The 25,488-nt window shown below is 37.3% G+C and overlaps 1 protein-coding gene across 1 annotated transcript; it reads right to left on the reverse strand.

Moving 5' to 3' along the window:
- Positions 1–1,130: 1,130 nt before the first annotated feature.
- Positions 1,131–23,539, reverse strand: Kank (KN motif and ankyrin repeat domain-containing protein 2 kank). The gene is made up of 9 exons (XM_011499821.1): positions 22,963–23,539; positions 18,464–18,739; positions 15,997–16,176; positions 13,866–14,344; positions 11,123–11,511; positions 8,992–9,525; positions 4,270–4,557; positions 2,657–3,056; positions 1,131–1,650 (listed from the first exon to the last, which is right to left on the reverse strand). Exons 1-9 carry the CDS (start codon positions 23,012–23,014, stop codon positions 1,147–1,149), a joined length of 3,102 nt encoding a protein of 1,033 aa, XP_011498123.1. The 5' UTR covers positions 23,015–23,539; the 3' UTR covers positions 1,131–1,146.
- Between the last annotated feature and the right edge of the window lie 1,949 nt (positions 23,540–25,488).

Consider the following 25,488-nt stretch of genomic DNA (forward strand, 5'->3'; position numbering starts at 1 on the left):
GTACAAACAGTACAAAATAAGACTATTTAGAAAAATATACGAAGCTAGTTACTAATATTCGTTAACAATTATATATGAGTAATAAATTTTCTTTAAATTTTTTTATGCTGTGGTCAGATATCGCTTTCAATTCTTATATTAACGTTCGAACGGTAATGGGCTACAAACATTTTTTCAACTTTCCACAAATTCTATGTAAAATAGACCTCTAAGATCCTTGTAAAAAATGTACACCTAAAAAAACGTACCGCTTATTTAATTTAAAAAGAAAAACATAATTAAGATAGAGTGAAAGAACGAGAAAGACGAGGAATGAGGGATTAAGGGACAGAGAGAGAGAGAGAGAGAGAGAGAGAGAGAAAAGAAAATTAAAAGAAAAGAGAAATCTCTTCAAACAGGACTTGCTCATAACTCGAAAAAAATGCACAAGTTTTAATCTTTTAGAAATAAATGCTACAATATATTTGAAATATTGTCTATCGAAGGAAATTGAAAAAGATCACTTACTTAACTTTATACACTTAAAGTTATACGAAACATTTTGAAATTCTTAAAAGCATAACGAAGAAAACGGAAGAATGAACGAAAAAAGAGACGGAGGATTAAAAATCTTTCAAACAGAACTTTTAGAAAATTAAAAATGACATTATATTCATGTATCTTCCTGCTCTTTCTTTCCTAAGTATCTATAAAATGCTTAGGAAAATGTTTTGCAGTTTTTGATAAAATACGAAAGATTTGCAAAGCTCGACATCTCTCAGGACTTTCAAACAAACGTGTCGGACATTTTTTCACCCGGAAAAATATACAAGTGAAACTCGCAAAGGATGCCGAGTATCGCAATAGATAATACAAGCCATAATCGAGAAGAATGTGTAAAAAGTTTAAAAATAACACGAGCATCTATCATTCGGTAGCAAATAAAATTCCAGATTCGAATTCGAAAATCCGAAGCCGACTAGGAAAGTCGTGTTCAAGCTGTACTCGAGAAAGGTATGTTTGAAAAGTATCGCTTTTACGCAATTACGTTGGCTCGCGCCCACGCTACTGATCGGTCGAGTTGACGACGAGTGGCAGTCGTGCGGAGCGGTGAGCTGGACTGGTGAGGGGGCGGGAGAGGGGGAGGGGGAGGGGGGTAGCGCGCGTTCACAACGAGTATTTGGGTGCGTCGACGAGCGAGAGGCTCGAGGAATGGAAGCGCCTGGTAGCGGCGGCGATGGGGCTCGCGGGTGCCGACATCGAGAGGGCCGAGTACTGTTGGGAAGCGCCGGCCCCGTGATGCTGTCCGGAGTTCGTGCGCTGCCTCTTGCCCGGTCGCGGGGCGGGTAGAGCTGCGGGACAGGCCCCGGGCATCGGGCTTGTTCGGCTGGCACGCTGGTGGGCGTAGAGGAGAACTCCAATGTCCGCGTGGCCGGCTTCCAAGGCGATCTTGAGGGCCGAGCTGCCGTCGACGTCGAGGATCGCCGAGTCGCAGTCCGGCTGGCCGAGCAGCAGCCGCACGATGTCCGCGTGGCCGTGCTCGGCGGCGCACATTAGAGCCGTGCTTCCGTCCTCGTCCTGGAGGTTAACAGCCGCGCCGGCCTCGAGCAGGAGCCGTGACATGTCCTTGCGACCATGGGACACGGCGAGCATTAGAGCCGTCTGGCCGTGCTAGAATAACGGAATGATTTCGTAAAAGTTGTTTTATATGGCAGTAAGTCGGGAGCATTGGGATTCCTGGTGACGTTCGATTGTACGGGATCGTTCCGGCACTCTGCAGTTGTCATTCATTCATTTCGTGTCGTAAGTGCTGTCATTTAAATATTTATTGCCAAGGCATTTGTTTTCGTTAGTATCTAAGAGAAGTGTGGGGTGCGTTTAAAAAAAATTGGCACAAGCTTTACTTTAATAACGATAGGTTGTTTGTCTTCTTTTCATTTTTTGCAACGGTCGGTAACATATTATTACGGTAGAATTTTAATTTCGTGTTATATGTACTCCAGATAATGCTCCGTGCACTTGGCGGTCCGAGTTTGGAATTGTTTAGAGTGTAATTTCAGTCGTCAACCAAGGTAGAATTTCAGATATATTAAGCATCTAAAGTTTATATCATTCTCAATGATTAGATTACAATGATTTTGTAAGGCAGCCTCCACTGGTATATTGAAATTAGCAGCGTCATTTTGTGAGAAACGCGATACATTGTAAATAATCTCCTTAAAAATTACGAGATTTTAGGATTGAATTTTATGGATGATGGTGAGAGACGAGAAAGGCAAACTTCGTGTCGCCTCGAGATAGTACAAATTAATTTTTACATCACGACGATGAGAAAGGATTTAACGATGATGAATCTGAAAAACTCGTGAGTTTTTTTGTTCTTTTATTTATTTATGTTTTTTTTTTTTTTTTTTTTTGGCCTCTTGATTATCTCGATTAATAAAAAATAAATATTTTTTGAAAAATCGTTTCATCTCAATAAAATTCCAATAGATTCGAATAAATTCCAATTCCTATTGCTCGAAACTTTTCCATACTCAAACAACTCCATTATTTACTTATAATTTTGGATAGCAACGAGGCTAAATCCCTTGTCGTAGGATGCGCGTGGCTTTTAAGGATGGAACGAAGGATGAAATCGGCCATCCGCACCGGCAAACGGCAAACACACACTTACCAGCCTCGCGCGCACGTTAACGTCGGCCATTTGGAAGAGACGTTTGACAACGGAGGCGTGGGTCGAGTTGCGCACCTGCGCCAGGGCAGCGAGCATCACCGGCGTGTAACCGGCGTTGTTGGACCGATTCACGTCACAGACCTTCGAGTCGATGAGGATGGAGACAACATCGAAATTGCCATGGGAGACAGCGTAGTGCATGGCGGTGTTGCCGCTCGAGTCCGTCAGGTTGACCACGTGCCCGAGGAGCGAGCCCGAGTGGTGCTCGAATTGGTCCAGGTAGAACTCCACGCTGTGGGGATCCGCCTGAGCGGTACTCGAAACCTTGAACCACTCGTGCTGGACGATGTTGCTCGCGTTCTTCACTCGGCTCGGCAAAATTCCGCCCGCGCTCACTTTCCTGTAACAGACGAGGAGTGGACACTTGACCTCGGGGTGGTGAGAGGTTGCTTATGGCTTCGCATTTAAGGCGCCAAATGCCAATGTTTTTTCATCGAGCAAGCCTTGATGAAGAAAGCGTCAATTTTCAATATTATCGAGGACTCGCGTCGTTAGCCGTTATCGATTTGATGTTTATTTCGACGTTGTCGTTAAATTTAAGTCAACTTTTTCAAGGCTGTGCATGTTTCTTACAGCATAAATGGTATAATTTAGCAATTTGCAAACAAGCATTTTTTTCTTTTTTTTTGTTTTTTCATTTGAACGCCTGAGTCTTCTCGTGAGCGCGCACATCATCGTTTCAAATGTGAATTTTAAATACCTTATTATGAAGGATTTTCTTTACGTTCCGTGCAACATATTACAATTTAAAATTTTTTTATTTTTTTATTTTTTCATTCCTTGAAAACCGTACGTCCATTCGATATCTTAATTTGTAGGAAGATCGAGAGAAAATGACTGCATGTCCTTGAAACCTAAGCAATTTCAATGCAATACCAGTTCATTTAATAACAAGTACAACTTACTTTGTTATATTACGCCTTTGTGCATATTAAATATTACGACGACAATTTCTTTTTCAATTGCTGGATTACGTAATACCCAGTCGGTAAAAAGTTTTATGGTAAAATATATTTATTTTGAAAGCTTTTCGTATACATATGTCTCATTAAATTTATGATCTATGCTCTTCAAATGACCTTGGAAAACATAAATAATTCATGCTCATATATATAAATCAAAATTTAAGTATTAAATGACCATATTTAACGCGAAGAGTTGAGTTGTAGTACGCGAAAGATTTTTTTTCTTTCAGAGTAAGATTCATCTTAGAATTCCTTATGAATCCTTGAAAATGCATTAATCCAATTACACGAACTTAAATCCTACCGACGTATTCTAATTATAAATTAGTCGACAATACTAATTATTACGCGCAAGCTATTTGTACGAATGATCGACGTATTTCAAGTCGATTTCCAAGTCATCACCTCTAAAAGGAGACGTTCCTTCTTTTTTTTTTTATCTTCGACATTAACGCTCGAGATAATGAAATACATACAAAATGATGAGCTATACGCGTTTCCCAACTAATTCTTTTCGCACATCCGTAGAAGCGTTCATTTCCCATTAAACAGCGTCACTCTTTCATCGAGCGCACTCGACTATATTACCTGAGATTGTCGTCGAGAACTTTGAGGGCGGCTCGCATCTCCCGCGAGAGTTCCATAGGCGGGCGCTGTGCGGGTATTTTCGGCGTCTCGAGGACCATGCTGGTGACGAGGGCATCGTCGAGCTCCTTCGTTTTGTCCGCTTCCGACGCGGGACTAATGTCATCGTCGACCGCAGGCTTTGCATCGTGGCGGCCGTCCCTCTCTGCCTCCTCGACGTCGTTTTCGTTCCGTTGCTTATCGGACGATTGCACTAGCAGGCATTCGGCATACTTGTTTATATTCTGCGACCTGGAGATTATGGGACGGATAATTTTATTACTTATCCGACAATCCGAGTTTGTTGTGCGCCTACGCGGATATTTATTTATTTACAATATATACGACAATTTATTCATGCGCCTTTGACATTTCAAAAATATGCTTGCATTTTATTATTATTATTATTATTATTATTATTATTATTATTATTATTATTGTTATTATATATATAATATTCAGTTAAACATATTTTCAGTATCATCAATAATACAGTATATAATAAAATTACTAAATCTTTGTGTAAGTTGAAATTTCATTTCAAGGAAAGCGGAGGTACACTTTAAATAGAAATTCTACTCCTTTTATTCTCGAAATTAAATCACTTTCCAGAGTACAATTTCACTCGACAAAATTCAAGATGAAAGTGCTCAGCTGCGTCTTAATTTGGTTCATTAGCAATAAATTATATTTTAAAGTCTAGTAAAAAAAAAAAAAAAATAGATATAGATATATATTTATAGTGATGTGTTTTCCCTACGTACACAAATATAAATATATATATATATATATATATATATATATAGAAAAAATACGTAATATAATTATAAATACATGTATACAATAAAACTATCATTTATTCCAAAATTAACAAGTTTTCAATTGTGTGATAAAAATAAGAAAGTTCAAAAACTTGGGCACGTTTTGTAAGTACAGGTTAAAACTTATATTTAGATCCTACAACTTTAAACTGTGTAGTTGTAAACACGTTGTAAACTTGTTTCAAAGCGTATATATAGATTGAGTTGGCTTAAAATAAATATTCCGTCTAAGGAGAATTAACGTTTAATTAAATTGTTAGGCATAATTTCCATTATTATTAAGAAACTTATTTTTAACCTATTAGAAATATCTATAATCGAATATTAATTCATTATCATTCATATCCATTGTAAAATATAACTTTATTTAAGTTGTTTTTATTGTCGCTGTTCGCTCGTTTGATATAATATAAGTCGTGTGTCAATGAAAAAAAGTATCTCTGTTGCTCTTTTGGTTTGCTCAAACTTTAATAACATTTATATCCAACGATTTCACAACGATGCTTCCATTGAAATAAAGAATATTGGAAATTTGTTTCTATTACAGTTTCAAATGTTGTATTGCAATAGTATAAGTCAAAGCATTTATTCAACAAGTAAATGACAAAGTATTCGTACAACCATTCAAATTGCTAATGTTAATAACATACGCTATTTATAATACAAATTTTACATCCGTATGAGAGCTATTAAGCGTTTAATTTACATTCTTATTCAAACAAGACTCTTGATTAAAATCTCAATAAATAAACGATAATATTTGATAAACATTTTATTAATATATATCTTCTTAACAATGTGAAAGTTGACATGAGCCGGGCAAATGTTTTATTCAACGTTAAACTTCCAGGCCTCTCATTGGTATAAAAATCCATAAAAGTATATCGCATTATGAAATCCGATAATCCATCATAACTCCAATTTATTATTAAACAATAGTTTTACGTACATAAAACACCGTGAGCATAAACAGCGTTCCTACATTCTCTTCCGCCCTTTTACCTCCCGGCCGCCCATTCCATCTTACACACGCACACCTACCTACACGCATATTGAGAAAGGAGAACGTATTTAATTATGAGCTCGGAAACGGGAGTCTTCCGGAAATACATAAATATGATGTGGAAGCGCAGTCAGCGACGGGAAATCGCGTACAAACATGAGATTAAATTAGCGCACGGAGCCATAACACCTTTCTCCAAACATGTGTGCGCTCAGCTAAGTAAAAGGCGGGAGCTCGGCTAAGGAACGCGGCAACGCGATTCCCACAGCTCAAGTCTCTCCCTTGACACTCCCCTCCCCCCATCCCGTAAACCGTCCCCATCCCATGTCCAGCCCTGCCATCCCCACGCCAATTCCAATAATATGCAAGCAGCAACGACGAGTCGAGAGCGCTCGAATTGGCGGATCTAAGCGAGAGTCCTTGCAATGCAAAGCTACTTCCCGACTAAATGCCAACGACTCGATTCGTTATCAACATTCTTGCTGATCCTCTACCTCAGCGTCAGGACGAAGACTGGCGGCGGCCCAGCGGCATCCTTCGAAGCCAGCTTCCTTCCCTCTCCCGTCCACCCGCGGCCCTTCTTTCAATTATCAATAACCACGAGCACTGGACACCGTTGAACTAATCGACCCCCGGTGTATTAACGACTTGACGAGCAGCTCCTGGGCCAACTGCCGCCGAGATTCGCTGCGCTGCGCGCGCACTTATCGACATGTCCTAACTACCGCGGCGTGCGTCGCTTACGATGGTTACTGGGCTCGACGAACCATCGGGTGGCGATCCCCCTTCTCCCCTGTCCATTTTTTAACCGAAAAAGGGATGGTGTTCTGTCGAGTGCGCGTGCGTATATTATTCGCGTGGGTTTACTTCTGGAGCTTATCGTTTGGACGAATCTTTTATTTCAACGTTCTGCCGACACTCTATCCCCAGACGGATTTTCAGCATACTACGAGAAATTTAACAGCACGTTTTTACCATTTACAACAAATTCTTCGCGTGCTTTTTAATATTTCGGCGTGATAAATATTAGAAAAACCAAGCCTACCTACCAAATTACGTGGCTTTTATATCGGAAACTTTCATGCAAACGATGAAGATTTATCTTCCTCATACAAACGAATGAATATCCATCCATAGGGGCCAATTAGGTATGCACGGTAACAGAATTATGGGGCAACCAGCATATTCAATGTTTAACGACAATTCACTTGTAAGAAGTACTATTAGCTTTATATGGTACGATAGAAATGGTTGTATATAGTAGGTAATTTCGTCTAATGAATCCATTGATTCTCGAACTGATTGACGGGCAAAGATGGTCGATTATCTCCAAATCCACCTAATCTGTTGTATCATATAAGCTTTCCAATAATGACAGTCCCATGATTTTAATTCACGTAATAATTACGAAAAATAATGTTTTACGATTCGTAGTAAGATAGAAAATTTTGTCGATCTTCGCCAAACTCGCCTGTATGATATAAATAATAAATCTTGAGTGAGTAGCTACTTCGTGGCATCGCCTTTACGATTCCATTAACGGATGATATTGCGGTTATTAAAACGCTCAAGGCGTCTGGACTTTTTATTTCAGATAAAATTTTGGGAGACTCTTCTATATGTATTATATTTATGTTCTTTTGAAATACACAATTTTTTTAATTCCTTTTATTATTAATTTAATTATATATAGCGTATTATATTTATAAGAGATCGTGGTAATTATACCATAATTATGCATAAAGTCATTATGAAAAATTATTGTCTTTTCGATGTTCTACTACTTATAACTACAGAGTAAATTATAAGTAAATGAAAAAAAAAAAATTAATAAGTAACATACCTAATAAATAATTAATCGGTATTTCCTATTTTATAATAAATAATTGCTCCTTTAATTTGTTCTGTAAAACTGAGTCAAAGTATTGACACATAGTGAATGGATAATATAAATTCTTAAGTAAGCATAATCTACTATAATTATAAGTTAATTTTTTTCTTTTCTTACATAAAACTATTAGATATAACAAAATGTATGACATTGTCGAAAGAGAAAACTTTTGCCGCAAGACTCATTTAAGGTAATATCTATAAATTATATGTTAATTATATCGTGTCAACATAGTGTTTAATAATATGTATATAAAATAATTAACGTAAGATGGCATGATTATAAATTAAATATGTAATGATAAAAACCACTAATAAATCTACGCATTACTTGCTACAATACGTACAAATATGTTCACGTAGGTTATATATTTTTAAACGTCGAAGATATTATTAATTATATGTGCAATTACTATTAATATTGCCAATACTCTTAGTATTCATAATTAATTTATACTACACAAATCTAATAAATCAAATTAAATTTTTTTACAGTGAAAGCAATTTTTGTAGATGATCAATGATAACGATTCATTTTATAATGCATTTCAAATATTTTTACGATAATTTTTAATAATAAGTTTTTTTTTTAAACAAAAAAAGGTCTTTTTAATCGTTACGTTTAATAGAACATTTTAATAATAGTTTCGCTCAAATAAATTATTTCTAATATTGTTATACATAATCGATATATGCTCGGAGAGTTTGGTGTTAATATATAGTATACACCAAAGCTCCAACTGGAATAACAAATAAATTGGATATATCGTGTATAATTTACTTAAAATAAAACAAAAACAAAAACAAAAAAAATATCGCGCGAAAGGTCGTATAAAGTTTTTTTTTTTAAATCAACACTGTTATTGTTTTAGCGATCGATAATTGAAGAAATGTTAATAGTAAGCCAAATTGAATGACGCGCAGGAACGTAATAAATAAACAGAGAAAATAAAATACAAATGGCGAACTCACTCATCGCCTAGTTGATCGAGACTCCCCGTCCAAGTATCGTGTCTGATAAGCATCGTCCGCCTCTCGCCCTTGGGGTCGCTCATCATCGGTATCCGTGTCCTCGCGATCTCCGGCCTCTTCTTCAAGCCGGGCTCCGCTGGGCTCTCGGACTTTCGACGCTGTCCCGACTCCGGGACGATCTTGGTCGCGTCCCTCTCGATCAGGCTCTTGCTGATCTGCTTGCACTCGTCGCAGTAGTTGGTGCTCGATCTAACGGTGGCGGTGCTCGGCAGCGACGTGCCCACCGACACGTCGATCAGGAGTTTGCGCTGTGGCGAGGTCCCGAAGTCCCGCCTCCGCGGGCCCGTCGTCTCCGTGCCGCGACTCGTGCAGGCCACCAGGTCTCGGCCGACGCCCACTCCGACGGACTTGGGCCCGCCGAGCTGCTGCTGACGGCGAAGGGCCATAAGGCCGATCGACGCGTCCGTTGTTTCGGTGCTCACATCGGCGACGCTCGGTTTCGCCGTTACACCCGTGCTGAGCTTCAGCTTTACCCTATCGAGCGAAATACGTTAGATACTTATGTTGAAAAGCTGGATATTATGGTATTGGGATCAACGGTGTGGATAATGATAATGATGGATCGTGACGACAGCTCTCGCCAAGCACTCCTGGCCCGCGATTGACGTAAGCTCGCTCGGCCATTAAAGAAAGAGTTTATCTTTTTTGCAAAATATTTTAGTACTTGTTAACTAAATATTAATATAATAAATCGCGTGTAGAAGTGAATATTCGAATTTTATAGTTGCTAAAGTCAGTATGAATAAGCTATTTTCAATTGTGCGTTTTAACTTCCTATGACAAGTATTAGTTCAGCTCTAATTTCATTCGTTTCTCCGATGTACCATGCGTTTCGGCTTACTTCGAAGAATTTCAGATCGATACTTTTCGAAATTATATTGTAATGTATAAATTTTTAATTTCCTTACAATAAATATTCTTTCCTGTTGAAATTGAGTACAAATGTTAATTATAATACGTATCAAATAAAACAAAGAAAGGCAACAATAAAAAAAAAATAAAAAAAAAAATTATATTCATATGGAAAAGTAAAAAAATAATGTGTATTGATAATTTCAAACTTTAGGCAAAAAGAGAAATGTAATTGTATAAATTTGCATTGGATGAATGAATGGAAATATTTAAAAAATTAACGTTTCTTTCTTTTTAAAATTGAAACAAGTTTTACCGGGCAGTTTTGGAAATATTTTGGAACAAGTATAGGCTAATATAATTAATGTAGACAAAAAAAAAAAAAAACATCCGACATGGCTAAATCGAAACTAAAAGAAATTTGTGCAAATTTTAGCAAATAATAACGCGGTAAAAAACGATTTAAATAAATATTTCTCTTAACGGCTAATAATTGGCCAATAATATCTTTGGATTGTAAGATAAACGTCGTAATTGCAAATTGGAATATTTCATAGAATGTTTGCTTGGCCATTTAAATGAAATAAGTTATTGAATTTAAAGCGGCACCTCGTGTCATTTATATATGTCGTATACATAAAAATTTTATTTATAATTTGATTTATGATAATTTACATTCTTTTAACTGAAAAATTTTTTTTCCAGTTTTTTCTTCTAGTACGACAAAATTAACAACCGAGCTTCAAAAATTTCCGCTTACGTACATAAATGATTACAAGTTTATCCATTAAACGACGAATTTCTTTAATTTCGAATTTTATATTCAATTTGATTAAACACGCTTATTTGCCTTTAAAATGTAATTCATAATAATAATCTTTACTACAAATGTTTTAGACAATGTACCTGGGAAATTGCACGTCAGCATGAAAATCATGAAAATAAGACACTTTTAATACTTTTAATAAGTCTTGTAGTTACATTGGAAAGCAATGCTTCACCGTCATTACATGCAAAGCGGCATCCGCCAATTTATTTTCATAAAAATAAAAATGAAATAAAACCGTGCTCCCTCGCGTAAATGTGTACTATTAATGAATAAGTGTTTACAGGACGGACTGGATTGATTGGGGTGGGGTATCGGTATTTATTTAAAAGATCGGTTGAGCGAAGGAAGCGACGGAAGCGACGGAAGAGAAACGAAGGAGACGATCCTCACCAAGGCTGACTTTCCGTAGCCTGCACCTCTTTGTTCTTCCTGATGATAGGATCGCGTCTCTCGGGGCTTGGTTTCCTCTGCACCGGGAATCCAGAGTTGCCCGTGTCCTTGTTCTCGCTTCTGGGTTTGCACTGGGTTGTTTTGCTCGCGAGTGCCGGCCCCACTGGCTTTGAGCACTGGACTGATTTGTCGGAAGAGGGCGGGACGTAACTCCTACCGAAGCACTGCGTGGCCTTGGACATACACATCCTGGCATCGGCTGGCGCGCTCCCTTTTGTCGTTGTCGTTGTCGTCGTCGTCGTCGTCGTCGTCGTCCCCGCCGGCGTCTCGGTGGACCGGTTGCTGAGAGAAACTGGTCGCGTGTTCGTCGATGTGTCTCGGGTTATCGTCTGCATGGGAGGCGAACGAGCGATTTCGCTCTTTAATATTCTTCCTCTTTCTTGTTGTTATTATTATTATTTTTTCTTTTTTTTGGTTTGTTTGTTTGTTGTTTTCGTTACGGTGACATACGTCGGGAGAATGGGTGGAGACAGTTGTGCGACCGAGTGCGTTCGCCTTCGTTAACGCTCTGTCAAAGAAGAGCATGACCGGTAGCGCTTGCCGGGGCGGCTCTTTGAGGCGGTGGCTCGACAAAGCGCGTTGGTTCCCCATAAAATATTACCGTGGTGCCGGTCGCTAACAATGGGCCCTTTTTTGGGACGCGTCGGGGATGAGTACTTTTATGTCAGGCTAAGCGAGAAATGTAAACACTTTGTAAACAGCTCACCCCACCTCTTACACGCAGTTGATAGCACATTGGTATCGTTAAATACTTTTTTAATGAGTTTTAGATTTATAATATTGTGAATCGCAGTGATGGTAATAATATTATTCTTTCTGCTTTACGATCTTGTCGCGATCGAGTGTTTTCATCGATAGTATGCCCGGCTTTGATAATTGGATACGATTATCCAATCGAATATGTTGAGGCTTTATTTTCAATTATTTGCTAATTGGTGTGATTTACTAAAACCATCATTACGTTACCATGATTCAGCGATTTATTTTAATATAATTGTAACTAACGAGGAAGAAATGGTACCGTGTGTGAGATTATTAAAAAAAAAAAAAAAAAAAAAAAAAAAAAAAAAAAAAAAAAAAAAAAATCTTCATAACTAATGAGTAATTAAGAGATATTACCTTTTTATGTAGTTGAATAACGTTAAAAAATTTAATAAACATTTCTACATATCATGTTTATATAAAACTTTGATCGGTCACATTTTTTATTATAAATATTGTAAATAATCGTTCATCGTTGCGTATTTGATGTTAAAATAGAAATAAAATTTAAACAACTCAATAGACGAATCATAATATAATTTTATATAAACGATATAGCAGCTCTTAATTCGGTATTGTTATTAAGTATTATCATTATGATAAAAAACTTTTTTAATATTACACTGTGTACGATGATTTTGCAGATGCAGCAAGAATAAAATATTTCCTTAAGAAATTTTTTAATATGTATTCTATTACAAATCTTAAACGATCTGAGCTAAATCATTAACGAACGAGCGAATTTCATTGCAAAATTTACATCTCTTTAAATAAATAATTCTTTCTCTTATTATTAATAAATAACACGACGATGCCATTTATTTAAAAGAAAAAAAAAACAAAAAAATAAATCTGAATATTAATTATTTAATTTTAAATGATAATAAGCAACGTTAGCTCTGATCATTGATCGAATAAGAAATCCCTTATAAGAAAATATTTTAATAAATAATAAATACCAAGATCATAGTATTTAGCTGTTACGTGGGAAAAAATAAATACTATAAATAACAATATATTTAACCGTAATCTTCAGCCTAATTAAATACTTATGTAAGATGCATTAAGAATCAAGGTCACACTAAAATTGTCAGACTTTGCGTCGAAAAGGAGTTCGAATGTGAATTCGATTGTAATAAAGTGAAAAGATGCCTCGGTCGACCGATTAGCTTTGCTTTTGCACTTGCATAATAGATTCCAATGTCGAGTGAATTCCTTTAAAGAAATAATTACTTGAAGCTAAACATTGTCAAATGAGAAGATTTGTGAGTCGAAAACTCGAACAATAGTATTTTAAGTCACGCCCAAAACTATGAAATTTCGTTTGTAATTTATCAAAAGAAGGGAAAAAAAGAAAAAGAATAGATCCCGTAATTTAACGTAATTGTAATTTTGCCCCCTTCTAGCGCACACCATAACGACGATCAACGTCCGACGCTCAAAAGTCAGTAATAGAATATTTCATCGATCGCCGTGCGCTATTTAAAAGCGCGCACTTAATTACCCGTCGACGTTTATCGATGCAATATCGGAACTCTTTGCTCGTCGGCTAAAGCAAGGGAATAGCAACGGCGCGCGAAGGAAAAATGCGTAGTCTCGGGAAGAAGGAAATTACGGCGCCACGCAGGCAATAGTACAATCGACGTAAGTTCCTGAAAGTCCGGGCAGCCGTCAGGTTAAAGCCACTTTCGGACGTAATGTCGGAGATTGGAGCGCGGCACGACAAGGGAAAGCCCACTTGTAATCCTCACACATCGGAGCACATCGTCCTCGCGCGCGTGAAAAGTACGGCTGAGTCGTAGTCTCCCCCTCGCGGCGCCGCTCCCCCGTACGAGCTAATCTCCTCTCGATTGCCACGGGCGAACGAGCGGGCCCCTTCCAGCCAATGGACGTGGACTCAACTCAACTCGACTCAACTCACCTGCCGATGGGAGACGCCAACGTCCCTGGTGACGATCTTGCACGAGGTGCCGACCTCCCGCCTCCCCGCCGTCTGCTGGCCGGTATTGAGCCTCCTCTGGCTCGCGAGCTGCCTCAGTAGTATGCGCCTCTCCTCCCTCAGGACGGACATCTGCACGTGGAGGAGGGGTATTTCCTTGACCTGCTCCTCGAGCTGCTTCATGCGCTCAAGGGCCGCGGCCATCTGCTCGCGAATGTTCTGCAGGCATGGGCGGTTCTCGACGCGGCTCGCTGACTCCTCGCTCGGCTGCTGCCGGTGCTTATGCCGGAGCACGAGCTTGCTCGAGGATAACGTCGGGGGCTCTGCCAATGCCGGCTCGGCCTCGTCCTCTGGCTCGCGCTGGCATGACCGCGAGCGCCGCTGCTGCTCCTGCCGCTTGCCGTTACTGCCTTTCGTGTTTGGCCTCGTGTCGGACGCGCTGTGTCGACGAGCAGGCGAATATTATCAGTTTATTATATGGCGCTCGGGGGATCGGCAGCTCCTCGCCCGGTTTTACCTCCACGGGAGCCGAGGGGCTTTATGCCCGGGCGTCGGCTAATTCGAGCCGGGCAGCGGCCGTGTGACGATTGTGACTTTGTGTAGTTATGGTTACTTATGAGTGGAGCGGCCGCTAAAAACTTTATTGCCAATGCCAGGGTGTATGCTTTTACCGTGCCACTGTGTTTGGCGCGGAGGGATTTGTCGGTGTCCTACCTGGATTGGACTTGTAAAGGGCGGGAGATTTTTTTTTTTTTTTTTTTTTTTTTTTTTTTAAAGAGACGGAGGGAGGCCCTCCTGAACGTGCACGCGGAAGTTATTTAAACGTGGAAGATCATTGGCTAGTGTAAGTGCCATTGGTTGCTTATTTGTTCGTATCATTTTTTTAGGATGAGAGGGGGGGGGGAGGATGGAGACACGAGAAGGAAGAGAAGGAAGACCTCGTTTATAATGAATTATTGTGTTTATGATGTGCCGACGGCGCATTATATGTTAAACGTTCTTTATTAAGAAATTTTTCATTGTCGTGGCAGTTTCACTAATGGATAAGGCCTGCCAATTAATTCTATAGCTAAAACTAATTTACCGTTATGCCGCGATTGCTTATGCTTATTATAAAATAAAAACATAATCAATGAAGTATTACGAGCGCGCTGACACGATTTATTCGTCGTAATGTTTTATCAAGTAGTGTAATGTCTTGTGAATATAATAAATATTATTGTCGTAAGGAGATGAAAGAGCTGTGAGTAATTGGGCCGATTGATTTGTACGATTAATTTTGAGTATGCATCGGATTAAATACTTTAACAGTTTAACAAACTTGATAATAAATCACAAATCGAGTAAACAAAAGTTAGGAAATTTATATTCAAGGCGTATTTTATATTTATTTTATCTGTATTTTGAAAACGTTTAAGCAGCTATTAGTTAGAAGTGGATGAGAATGAATCGTTATTGCTTTAATAGAGTGGCAGTGTTTTCTTTTTCTTTTTTAAATAATTAGTGTATATACAATTTACAATGCCTATAAATAATTATGTAAATATATTTATACGTGGAATATCGTTTTCTGCAAATTTAATTAAAAATAATAATAGAATAGCTCTTACTATTATATATTACCTTAGAATAATTTATGAATATTTAAGAACACATGGGTGGTTTGACTTTTGATTAATTAAGAAAAAAATGTTGTTCAAGATACACGAGGTAATTAAAAGAGACTGTACTAACTAAAAGTTAAAGAGTTCAAGCTTTTACAATTTAAATGTAATAAACTATTTGCGTTAAATTCGACGAAAAGGTTTTACTGAAATAATAACCGCGTTTAAATTCAACTTTAACGATGGGAAAAACAAAAAGTTCTCTTTCTTACGTACGGACATCGTATCGATAAAAGCGAACACGTTCGTGTACCTTAAATAGAATTGGCTGATGGGAGTGGAGCTGACGCTGTTGTTGTTGTTGTTGTTGTTGTTGTTGTTGTTGTTGTTGTTGTTGTTGCTGCTGTTGGCGATGTTGTTGTTGTTGTTGTTGTTGTTGCTGTTGTTGTCGTCATCGTCGTTGTTGTTACTGCTGCTGCTGCTGCTACTACTACTGCTGCTGCTGCTGCTGCTGCTGCTGCTGTGTGTGGTTGTGATGCTGCTGAGACTTGGGCCCGTGTACGATTGTGATAGGGTTTGCTCGAAATTGCTCAGAGTGTCTTGCCAATCCTGATTGAGCTTCAGACTATCGAGATTCGGCTTCGGTGGAGGCTTCGGAGGTGCCGGCTTCGATGATGGTGCCAGTGACTCTTTATTCTTTGAAATTGTTCGTTTATTTATGTGAATTTACTGTCGTCTGTCACTGATTGATTATATTTTTATAGGATAGAGATCAATTTGTTTATACGAGTTGAAGTGTTTGGTTTGGCTATACGAGTTGTAGCGCGGCGAGCTATAGCCAACCGACTTTTACTTACTATCTTAACTTAAACTTGTGAATGGATTTTCTATTGTATGAATTTTCTGCTATCGCAAATTAATTAATTAGAATATATCACAACTTATTCCATTGTTTTTCATTCAAAATTATATAGTATTCAAAGAAAGTGAATATTTTGTAATGATTAATGCGTTTCATTTTACGTAGAAGGCTTTAATTTATAAAGCGCATTTAATTTTTTAAAATAATTGTTATACATTTAACAGAAACATATAATAGAAATTCATTATGATGCTTATATAATTATTGTTATTACTATTAAGTAATTTTTCAAGAGAAAAAAATTATTCTTTTAATAGTATTTACATATATAGCTGACGTAAATATAAATTCCAGTTCACTAATTAAACTGATTGGCATAATGAAAAAATTATTTTTTATAATAAATTTTATCGTTGCTTTCTCGAGTCTAATTTAATTAGAATTTTTTAGTTCCTTACTTTGAGAAAGCTAATGATTTTCCTTCAGTAATCGTAAACATTTGCTTATAGCTTAACTTTTATTACCAAAGATTGAATTGTTATATATTTTTACTACGAGTGCCAAATAGTTTTCCTTGATTTTTAACGTCAATTTTTTCTCTCCATTCGATTGGCGATGAAGAGGCTGTCGATACAATTCAGCAGTGTCTTTTTATTTTCCGATTATTCTAACGATCGATTATGCATGGAGTACATCTTTCTTAATACGTCTGATCTCATTGTCGTATTCAAGGTGAATTATAAATTCAAGGTATTGGTAATTTTAGTTTTTTTAAATCTATGACAAAAGCATTTTTCATAATTCATATATTCATCAATTGGAAAAATTCTATTTAATAAATTCAGAAATAGTGTAAGTAGATTTTAAGTAGAGATTTATTTATATATTTATTTATGGTTTTTTTTTTTTTTTTTGTTTCATGCTCAGGAAGGAATTACAATTTTAAATCATTCAATTACAATGTTACAATATTCAAATGTTAGATGCAATGCAAGAAGTTTTATGAAAATATGCTCTTACGTAAATTAAATTACCTTAGAATAACTTCATTCATAAAATAAAAGTTTACGACACCACGCATCCTATAAGAATTGTGTTTAAATTCGTAACCCGTAGTCGTGGTCTAAAGTACGAAAGAAAGAATTAAAAAAATCTTCAGCTATTTATGTATATAAGAAGAAGTTAAATGGTATTAACAGTGTAAACGACAGCTCGTATTACATGAGCGATTATAAATAATATAATTATATTTTTTTCAAGGAAATATTTTTAAAAGAAAGGAGACAAAGGGGAAAAAAAAGATTACACTACAAATTGCTTGCTCGTGTCCTAAACAATTAATGTTATTTATAAAAGTCGTCATACAAATGTTCATTGCCATTAAAGCGAATATATATAAGCATCAACGTGTTTAAATTATGAATTAATACATATAAACAATAACGTGAAAATCATCCGAAGCTGAATGCTCCAGGAAGCGCAAAAAAACAAGTATTATTTACTCGTAAAAATTAATACCTCATCTTTGGCTTTATGAAAAAGCTTTATAGTTCGAGTTTTCCAGGTACTCCTTCCCCAGCACGGCATTTTCCCAATCACTCTTCTCAATACGACGCATACAAGATTCGGAAAATTATAGCTCGTAAACGCGGATCAACTTGTATCGGACTTTGTTTACGAATTCCCGTATTTGTGTATAACTAAATCCGAGTTTTCGACACACTCCAACGACTGGCGCTCAAACGAATAAGCGAACTTACGTTCAATTCAACAAGGCGGGACGGTAAAAAGTTCCGGTAAATTTAGAAGCGAATCAACGAAGCAGCCGGAGTGAGATGTGAATTCGGTGCATCGGAGAAGCGCGCGATACGAAAGTTCGCCGCCTGACGTTTCGTTAGACGACGTCGAAAAACACGTACGACGGCACTCTCCTTTGCCCTCGCGTATCGAGCTCGCGCAATTCGTTATCACCATCCGAGATAACGAGTCTATCTTCTACTCGATACTTGCGCAACCGGCAGTGCTGCAGGTCGCGCGCAGTATTGAAAAAAGGAAAAATAAAAAAAAAAGGTGTAACGAGTAACGGAGGGCGGAGGGGGGGGGGCGGGCGGGACGATCGGCGTATAACCCTTTTTCCTCGGGAAAGCCGAGGAGGAACTCCATCGACTGGCACTGCTTTTGCCGGGCGCGACGACGACGCTTCTCCGCGTTCCCCCGGGCAATCCTGTCGCTCGCTGCTGCCTGCCAGTTCTCACAGTAGCGTACGAAGTCGAGGTCGATGTGATAGCCATATGGACAGCAGAAGCACTTGCTGCCGTGGTCGCCGTTCAAAACGTTCATCCCGTTTTGCTGCTTCGGCCCGTAGGTCTTGCCGCTCTTGCTGAATAATCCTGTTGGCGGACACGTACACGACCAATCGTATTACTTTATTCGCCTTTTAACTTCGCTTTGGTCGAGGGGTTTGTACTGGCACGGCATTTTCAAGTTATTAGATGTCAAAGTGAGGTTTGGATCTTAGCAAGCTTTTCTCTGCGTTTGTGTGTGTGTGTGTGTGTGCGTGCGTGCGTGCGTGCGTGCGTGCGTGCGTGCAGACACGCGGACGTACAAAATGCTGCGTAGATCTTGTATGAAATTGCTTATACATGTGAGTGATTTGATAAGGTGAATGTGAGCCGAGGACTATTGTTAATATCGTTATTACCGGTAATATTATTGCCGGGCGACAAATGTATGGTTTACCTAGAATATAAAGCTAGGAATTCAGTTAAATTATGGTTAGGTTCGTTTGTAGCGTTAAAATATTTATCGAAAAATAATATGCTCGTTTATTGAAGAGGATTGGATTTCGAATGAGATTAAAAGTGTTAAAAAGTACGATATTTTCTGTAAAAATTGTTTTGAATTTGCTGTCGAATTGACATGCTTGTTTAACAGGTCGTTTAATAGTGGTTTAATGAAAGTGAATTCGTTCAAAGTCAAACAGAATTGTGCCGCGATACTTTCCGAATCTTTTCATAACTGAATGCTAATACGAATTTCTGAGAAGTACTTGGAAATTATATGGAATACTTAAAGTTACTTTTGTTTTGCAGATACTATCTCCCCTTTCATAAATAGCTCAAAATCTCAATTAAATCTACTTTTACGATTTAATTTGGTGATTAAAAGTCCTTTCATTTGTAATAAGTAATATTAAGCGCCTACGCTTATTTAAATTATTTGTAGTTACAGTTTTATATTGCGTGATAATAAATTAATGATTAAAAATAATCTTATCAATCACTGTTGATATTATATCGTTGACAATGTATTCAAAGTTTTGAAAATTCGAAATATTAGAGTGGTAAACTAGAAGGATTTGATTTAAATCTCTTTGATAAATATTCTCTACTTAAATGTAATAAGAGAAAAATAGCATCGATTCTTAAGTGACCATTAATAATTGAAAAATGAAGTTAAATTCGTGAAAAATTTTAATTTATTTCAATTTGACGAACGTATCATTTGTATGTTCAATGTATTGTGTATTTAAAATCTATTAAGCTCCGTGCTGAATAAAATGCATGTAAAAAACATTAAATACAAATATTAAATAAGTACGTCGATTAAGTGAATAGTTAAACAAATATTAATTCATTTCAATTATTTCAAAAGGATGGCGAAGTAAATTAAAGTAATGCTCTAGAGCTTCTTATTTTCAATGAATAAAATGTTTGGTGCGTTGTCACTTATACAAACAATACAATAAAATTTTGGCTCACATTTGCGCATGATCCAGATTTAGCGTTAGCTGATAAGAAAATTATTATTATTGAATCGCGATAAAATCAGCGTGTGCAGAGTAAGAAAATAAGTAGAATTGGTGGTAATTGAGAAAAAAAGTATAAATGAGATTACTGACAGATTGAGACTCAGGAGCACATCCGTCTAATACTTTGAATAATGGTGAGAGTATTATTAAAATATTTAATAGTGCGCAATAAATGATGGAGAACATTATTAGTGTTAATATTAAATTTTTAGTTGTGATTTAATTTAAAAGTTCAGATTAATTGGCGACCGCTTATAGTTTTGTCAATTGTACAAATTTTATTGTTGTATTTTATTGTATCGAAAGGAAATAATCATGATAGTACAAGAAGACTAACCTAACCAAATGAAATAGAACCAAAACAAAAAAAATGTTATTTTAGTAGCATAGTATTACAGTGTAATTGAATTAAGCGCATTAAGATCAGTTGATTAAATAACTAAATTCGGAAATAAAAGGTCTTGGGACTTAAAAAATACAATGATTATAGCAAAAATGCATTATCAACTTGCATACTAATATAATTCAAGAATGATATTTTTGTATTGATGAGATAATTAATCTTCCGAGTTTTCGCTGTCACTTAAATAGAGCAGATAAATAAACTAATTGTTATTAATTTCGTTTTAAGATATTTTACTTCATTATTGTAATAATTGCATTAGAATGGTAATACATTTTATTATATTAGTACCTTATATTAGTAAAATGCTATAAAAAGCATATTATTTAAGAATGATTTTCATAAAAAACTTATTTGAATAGTTTATCAACACTTTCTTTAATATTCTTTATAATTGATTATTATATTGGTAAAATTAAAGTTTATAATTTTAACTTATAATTTTATGTAACTTAACGAATACGCGATGCAATTTATAATTTTATTTTATTTTATTTTATAAACATGTAAATGAATCTTCAAACACTATCCATATAGAAGCTGCTATTTATATGTAAAGATAAAAAAAAAAACAAAAAAAAAAACAAAAAAAAAACAAAAAAAAAAAAAAAATTAAAAAATAAAAAATCTTTTTCATCGATTGTATATAATTTTTATTTTTCATGAAAATTAGGTAAAACGTAATGATTATAATTTCATTTCCATTTAACTATATGGAACATAATTTCGTAAACTCCATAAGTTGGCAAACTCCATTATTATTTTCGATTATAGCGCAATTTACTTGTTCATTCGCGAAGGTCGATACTCTTCGATTTCCGATAAATTAAAGATATCATATTGATAATAAACTATTTTTAAATGAGCATTGTTGATTTTCCGTTGCATATTTTAATGATAAAATGATTTTATTTGGATAGAAATTTTCAAATAAAATAATTAAACGAATTCAAGCAGTAAAGAATATGTTATGCAGTTAAATTATAAACTTTCGATGGTAAAAAATTCAATTACATAAAAATCACGATATACTTAGTATTGTCAAATAATCGTGGCTTCATCGATTGAAAAGTGTTAATTACTATTTCTAAACGAATGATGTATACAATGCGCGGATTTTGGTAGATCGATCATCATAAGACGATACCGACACGCTAAACAAACAAAAAAAGAAGAACCGGCCTTGAGGGAGAGAGTGTACGCGCGCGTGCGTGAATGTATGGGTAAGGAACGTCATACGGACAGTAGAGAGTGCGTGTGTATTTGATATGGAAACAGTGAGACAGAAAGGGAGACAATCTCGCGAAAAACCTCACCGAGACCCACTTGTATTACCGGGTCACTCCTGAATAGTTACGTATCATGTGTTCAGTATTGCGAAAACGCCATTAAGATCAAGGAATACGAGCATAACAATATAACTGCAAACCTAACACTTTCGTTTATCGAATATTAATCGTCACGTGTTATCCACAAGCTTCTAATCTAATAAATATCGAACCCATTCGGCACATATAAAGTGAAAAAGGTAAGCTAATTAATGATTTATTACATTCCAATGTTTTATTATTCCCAGTTGTGCTAGTTGTTTTTTTTTCTCTTTTTCCTAGATCGCGCGCACCCAAACACAACAGCCACACCAAAGTTTGTCTACATTAATTTGCAATTCATCACCGGAACACTCGACAGCTGCCTTTGAATGTAAAGCTGCGTTGAACAACGAAACGTGCAAAAACAATGGTAACGCCAAGAAAGCCTAACATTACCTCGCTCGTACCTTTTCCTTTCTTTTTATCAGCATTCTAAATCAAAATAATTGCTCGCAATAATTGATAGGCGAACTAATGGCGCGAGCTTTGCATGGCAAATGATAAAAAGTTAATTGTCCGGATTTAACGCGCCTGGCTTTATTAACAGCCGTGGCAGAGAGACAAGAGAGAGAGAGAGAGAGAGAGAGAGAGAGAGAGAGAGAGAAAGAGAGCGCGCAGCCAGGCCAGAATGAATGCTCGGTAAAAAGAATGGGAAAAGACGTACGAAGTAGCCTCGCATGGAAGCTGCGATGCAACGGCGAGCAATGGAACCAACGACGCTCATCCACTGGGTGGAGGCACCGGTTTTGGCCGCTATTCCCCTTTCGGGCAATGCTTTCGACGTAACACCGGGTTATATATAAAGTGGCCTGAAGCTCCCGATAATCGCGTATATACCAGCCAGCAGAGACTAGCAAAGTCAGGAACTCGTGGCGGAATCGTTAAGGATTCGTGCGAGGCAGCGGGGCGCATGGACCCGTCAACGTTTGAGCGCGCGAAAAATTGACGGGACGAGCGGCACGGCGAGGGTGGCGTACGGAGGAGTGAACCGGACGAGAGGAGGATAGGTCCTGGAGAGCATGGAGATACCTGTCTCGGCGTCACTAAAGAGCCGAGCTGTGCTGGTCGCCATCGTCGTCATCTCGTCGCGCGTGCTGCGCCGGACTCGCGCTCTCGCCTTGTTTGGTCGTGAGTCTCCCTGGTATCCCGCCTCGATCTCTCGTCCCGTTCGAACGGCGTTGGTGGTGGCGGTGGCGGCGGCGGTGGTATCACGCTCGGGCACGCACAGGTGTTAAAAAGAAAAACGGTCCGCGGGCCGGCGGCTACGGCGACGGCCGTATAAGCGGCGACTCTCGCTGCGCGGCTCGGCGCGCGGTTTCTCGCGTGAAATCGGCACCGGTGGTGCCATGCCGATCGGCCCGTTGCTCTCCTGGAGACTGCGGAGGTACGCGCGCGCGCACACACCTCGCGCTCGCTTTTTCTCCCACTACACGGCACCGGTCTTTTCTTCTTCTTCTTCGTTTTCGTTTTGTTGGAAGGCCGTTGCGCTTCCCCACTATCTGCGAGAGTTGATGCTGCTGCTGTTGCTGTTGCTGCTGCGACTCTCCTTCTTACTTTCGGTCGTCGCTGCCGCCACCACTACCGCCACTACCGTGACTACCGCCGCCGCAGCCGCCGCCGCCGCCACCGCCGCCGCCACCACCACACCATCACCACCGCCACTATCGTTGCAGCCGAGAGGCCAAATTGTTGCTTCGGTGAGAGGACCCGAAGAGGAAGCTGCGAGGGAATTTGCGTTTCATGGGAATCGGTTAGGCCCCCGGAGATATTACATATTCGGCCTAACGCAGGCGCGAGATTTATTATGATTGGCGTGCACTATGATGGCGCCGATCGATCGTTATGATCTCTCGACATTACGACAGACGGCTTTCTTGATGACCATAACTATCGTTAGAGATCATTTCTGATGTTCTAATAATTAAATCATTAAAATAATTTGTCTTAATTTTAAGCGAGAAGTTTTGCGTAATGCCGTCTAAAGTTATGCTTGAATATTTTTATTTTTATAAGCGTTACGCCTCTTCTTAATAGGCTACATCGTTATATCCAATGCATAGATGAATTATTATATAATAAATCATTAAATGTTTATTTACTGTTTATTTACTTATTTATTGCTTTTTTTTTCATTTATATTTGGAAAAAAAAACAAAAAAACTCGGTGCTTTAAAGCGGCAAGATTGCCTAGATTAAAGCAAAATTCTAACGTATATTTGTATAATATGTGTTGAGACTTTGTGCAAAACTTCATTATCATATCTTTTGAAACGGTCTACTTTATTTAACATCATATAAACTTATGACTACTTTTATGCAAATATTATACTTTCATAAGTTACGTTTCGACAACACGCGTTATAAGACATATTTTAAGGTTGATTTCGATTATATTTAGAAGTAGTTTTTACGTATATTTGCATTTGAAATTAATTTTTTTTTTTATTAAAAAAATGAGTAAAATAGGCAAATTAATCGATAGAATTAAAAATTATTTTAAATATTTTCAATTTCGGTTCATTACACATCATTATTTTAATCATTTGACCATTTATAATATTCTTTAAATTTATATTTATCATTATATATTAATTTTTTTCGTTTATCTAAAAATACTCGATAACAAGTAAGTGACTCGTTGAATCTACTTTATGCTTGCTTTATGCAAAAATGTTTCCTTTGATTAATTAAAGCTTAGAAGCATTTCATATTTCAACTGCGATAATATAGGAGAGCATAATTATTCCGCTTCTTACTCCTCCCTTCCCCCCTCACTCGCCCCTCTTTATCTCATACATATAAATATTTTTTTTCTTTTTTCCATAGTTAAAGCCAGCAAATATATTTTAGTTTTCTTTCACAGATCTTGTTATGTTAGCCCCTGCGTCTTTCGAAAGAACACAGTGGGGAAGCGGTATACCATAATAGAATAGTAAAGGATTTCTGTCTATCCCCACTCTTAATCTCTATCTCCCTCGCTCGCTCTCACTCTCTCTCTTTTTCTTTCGCGCTCACGCTCATTGACTTGCGCTCAAGTGAAGACAAAATTAGGCCGTACGTTTTATTGTTTTCCGACTTGTGTATATAACTAATGAAAAAAGAGTAGGAAGAAATTGGGATGACACAGCACGGTAGTGTCGGCGTTTGTCCCTTTGATGTCATTTTGTTGTGCACGCACGTGTAGTAAGCTTATATTTCTAAACGTACATCCGGGAGCAAATATGTAGATGAAATTATTTCATTAATATAATGCTCGTTGAATTGAAAATTACTATATCATAGTATTTGATTATAATTAGATGAAAAATTTGTATTCTTATTCGACTGTTTATTATTCTATACTGGGGGATGCAATATTGACGCGAAGAGAAATTTAGTTAAATTTTAATGAAAATTTCAATATTGTAAATGTAATTTTATTCATAATGAGAAAACGAATCATAATAATTATGAAAACACGAGACATCAGTAACAAAAATAAATAAACAAAATAATTTTTTAAGTTAAAAAATTTATATTTGGGCCACTTACATTTATTAAAACAAAAAAGTAGTC

This window comes from Ceratosolen solmsi, unplaced genomic scaffold (assembly GCF_000503995.2).
Source record: "Ceratosolen solmsi marchali unplaced genomic scaffold, CerSol_1.0 scaffold35, whole genome shotgun sequence".
Lineage (NCBI taxonomy): Eukaryota > Metazoa > Arthropoda > Insecta > Hymenoptera > Agaonidae > Ceratosolen > Ceratosolen solmsi.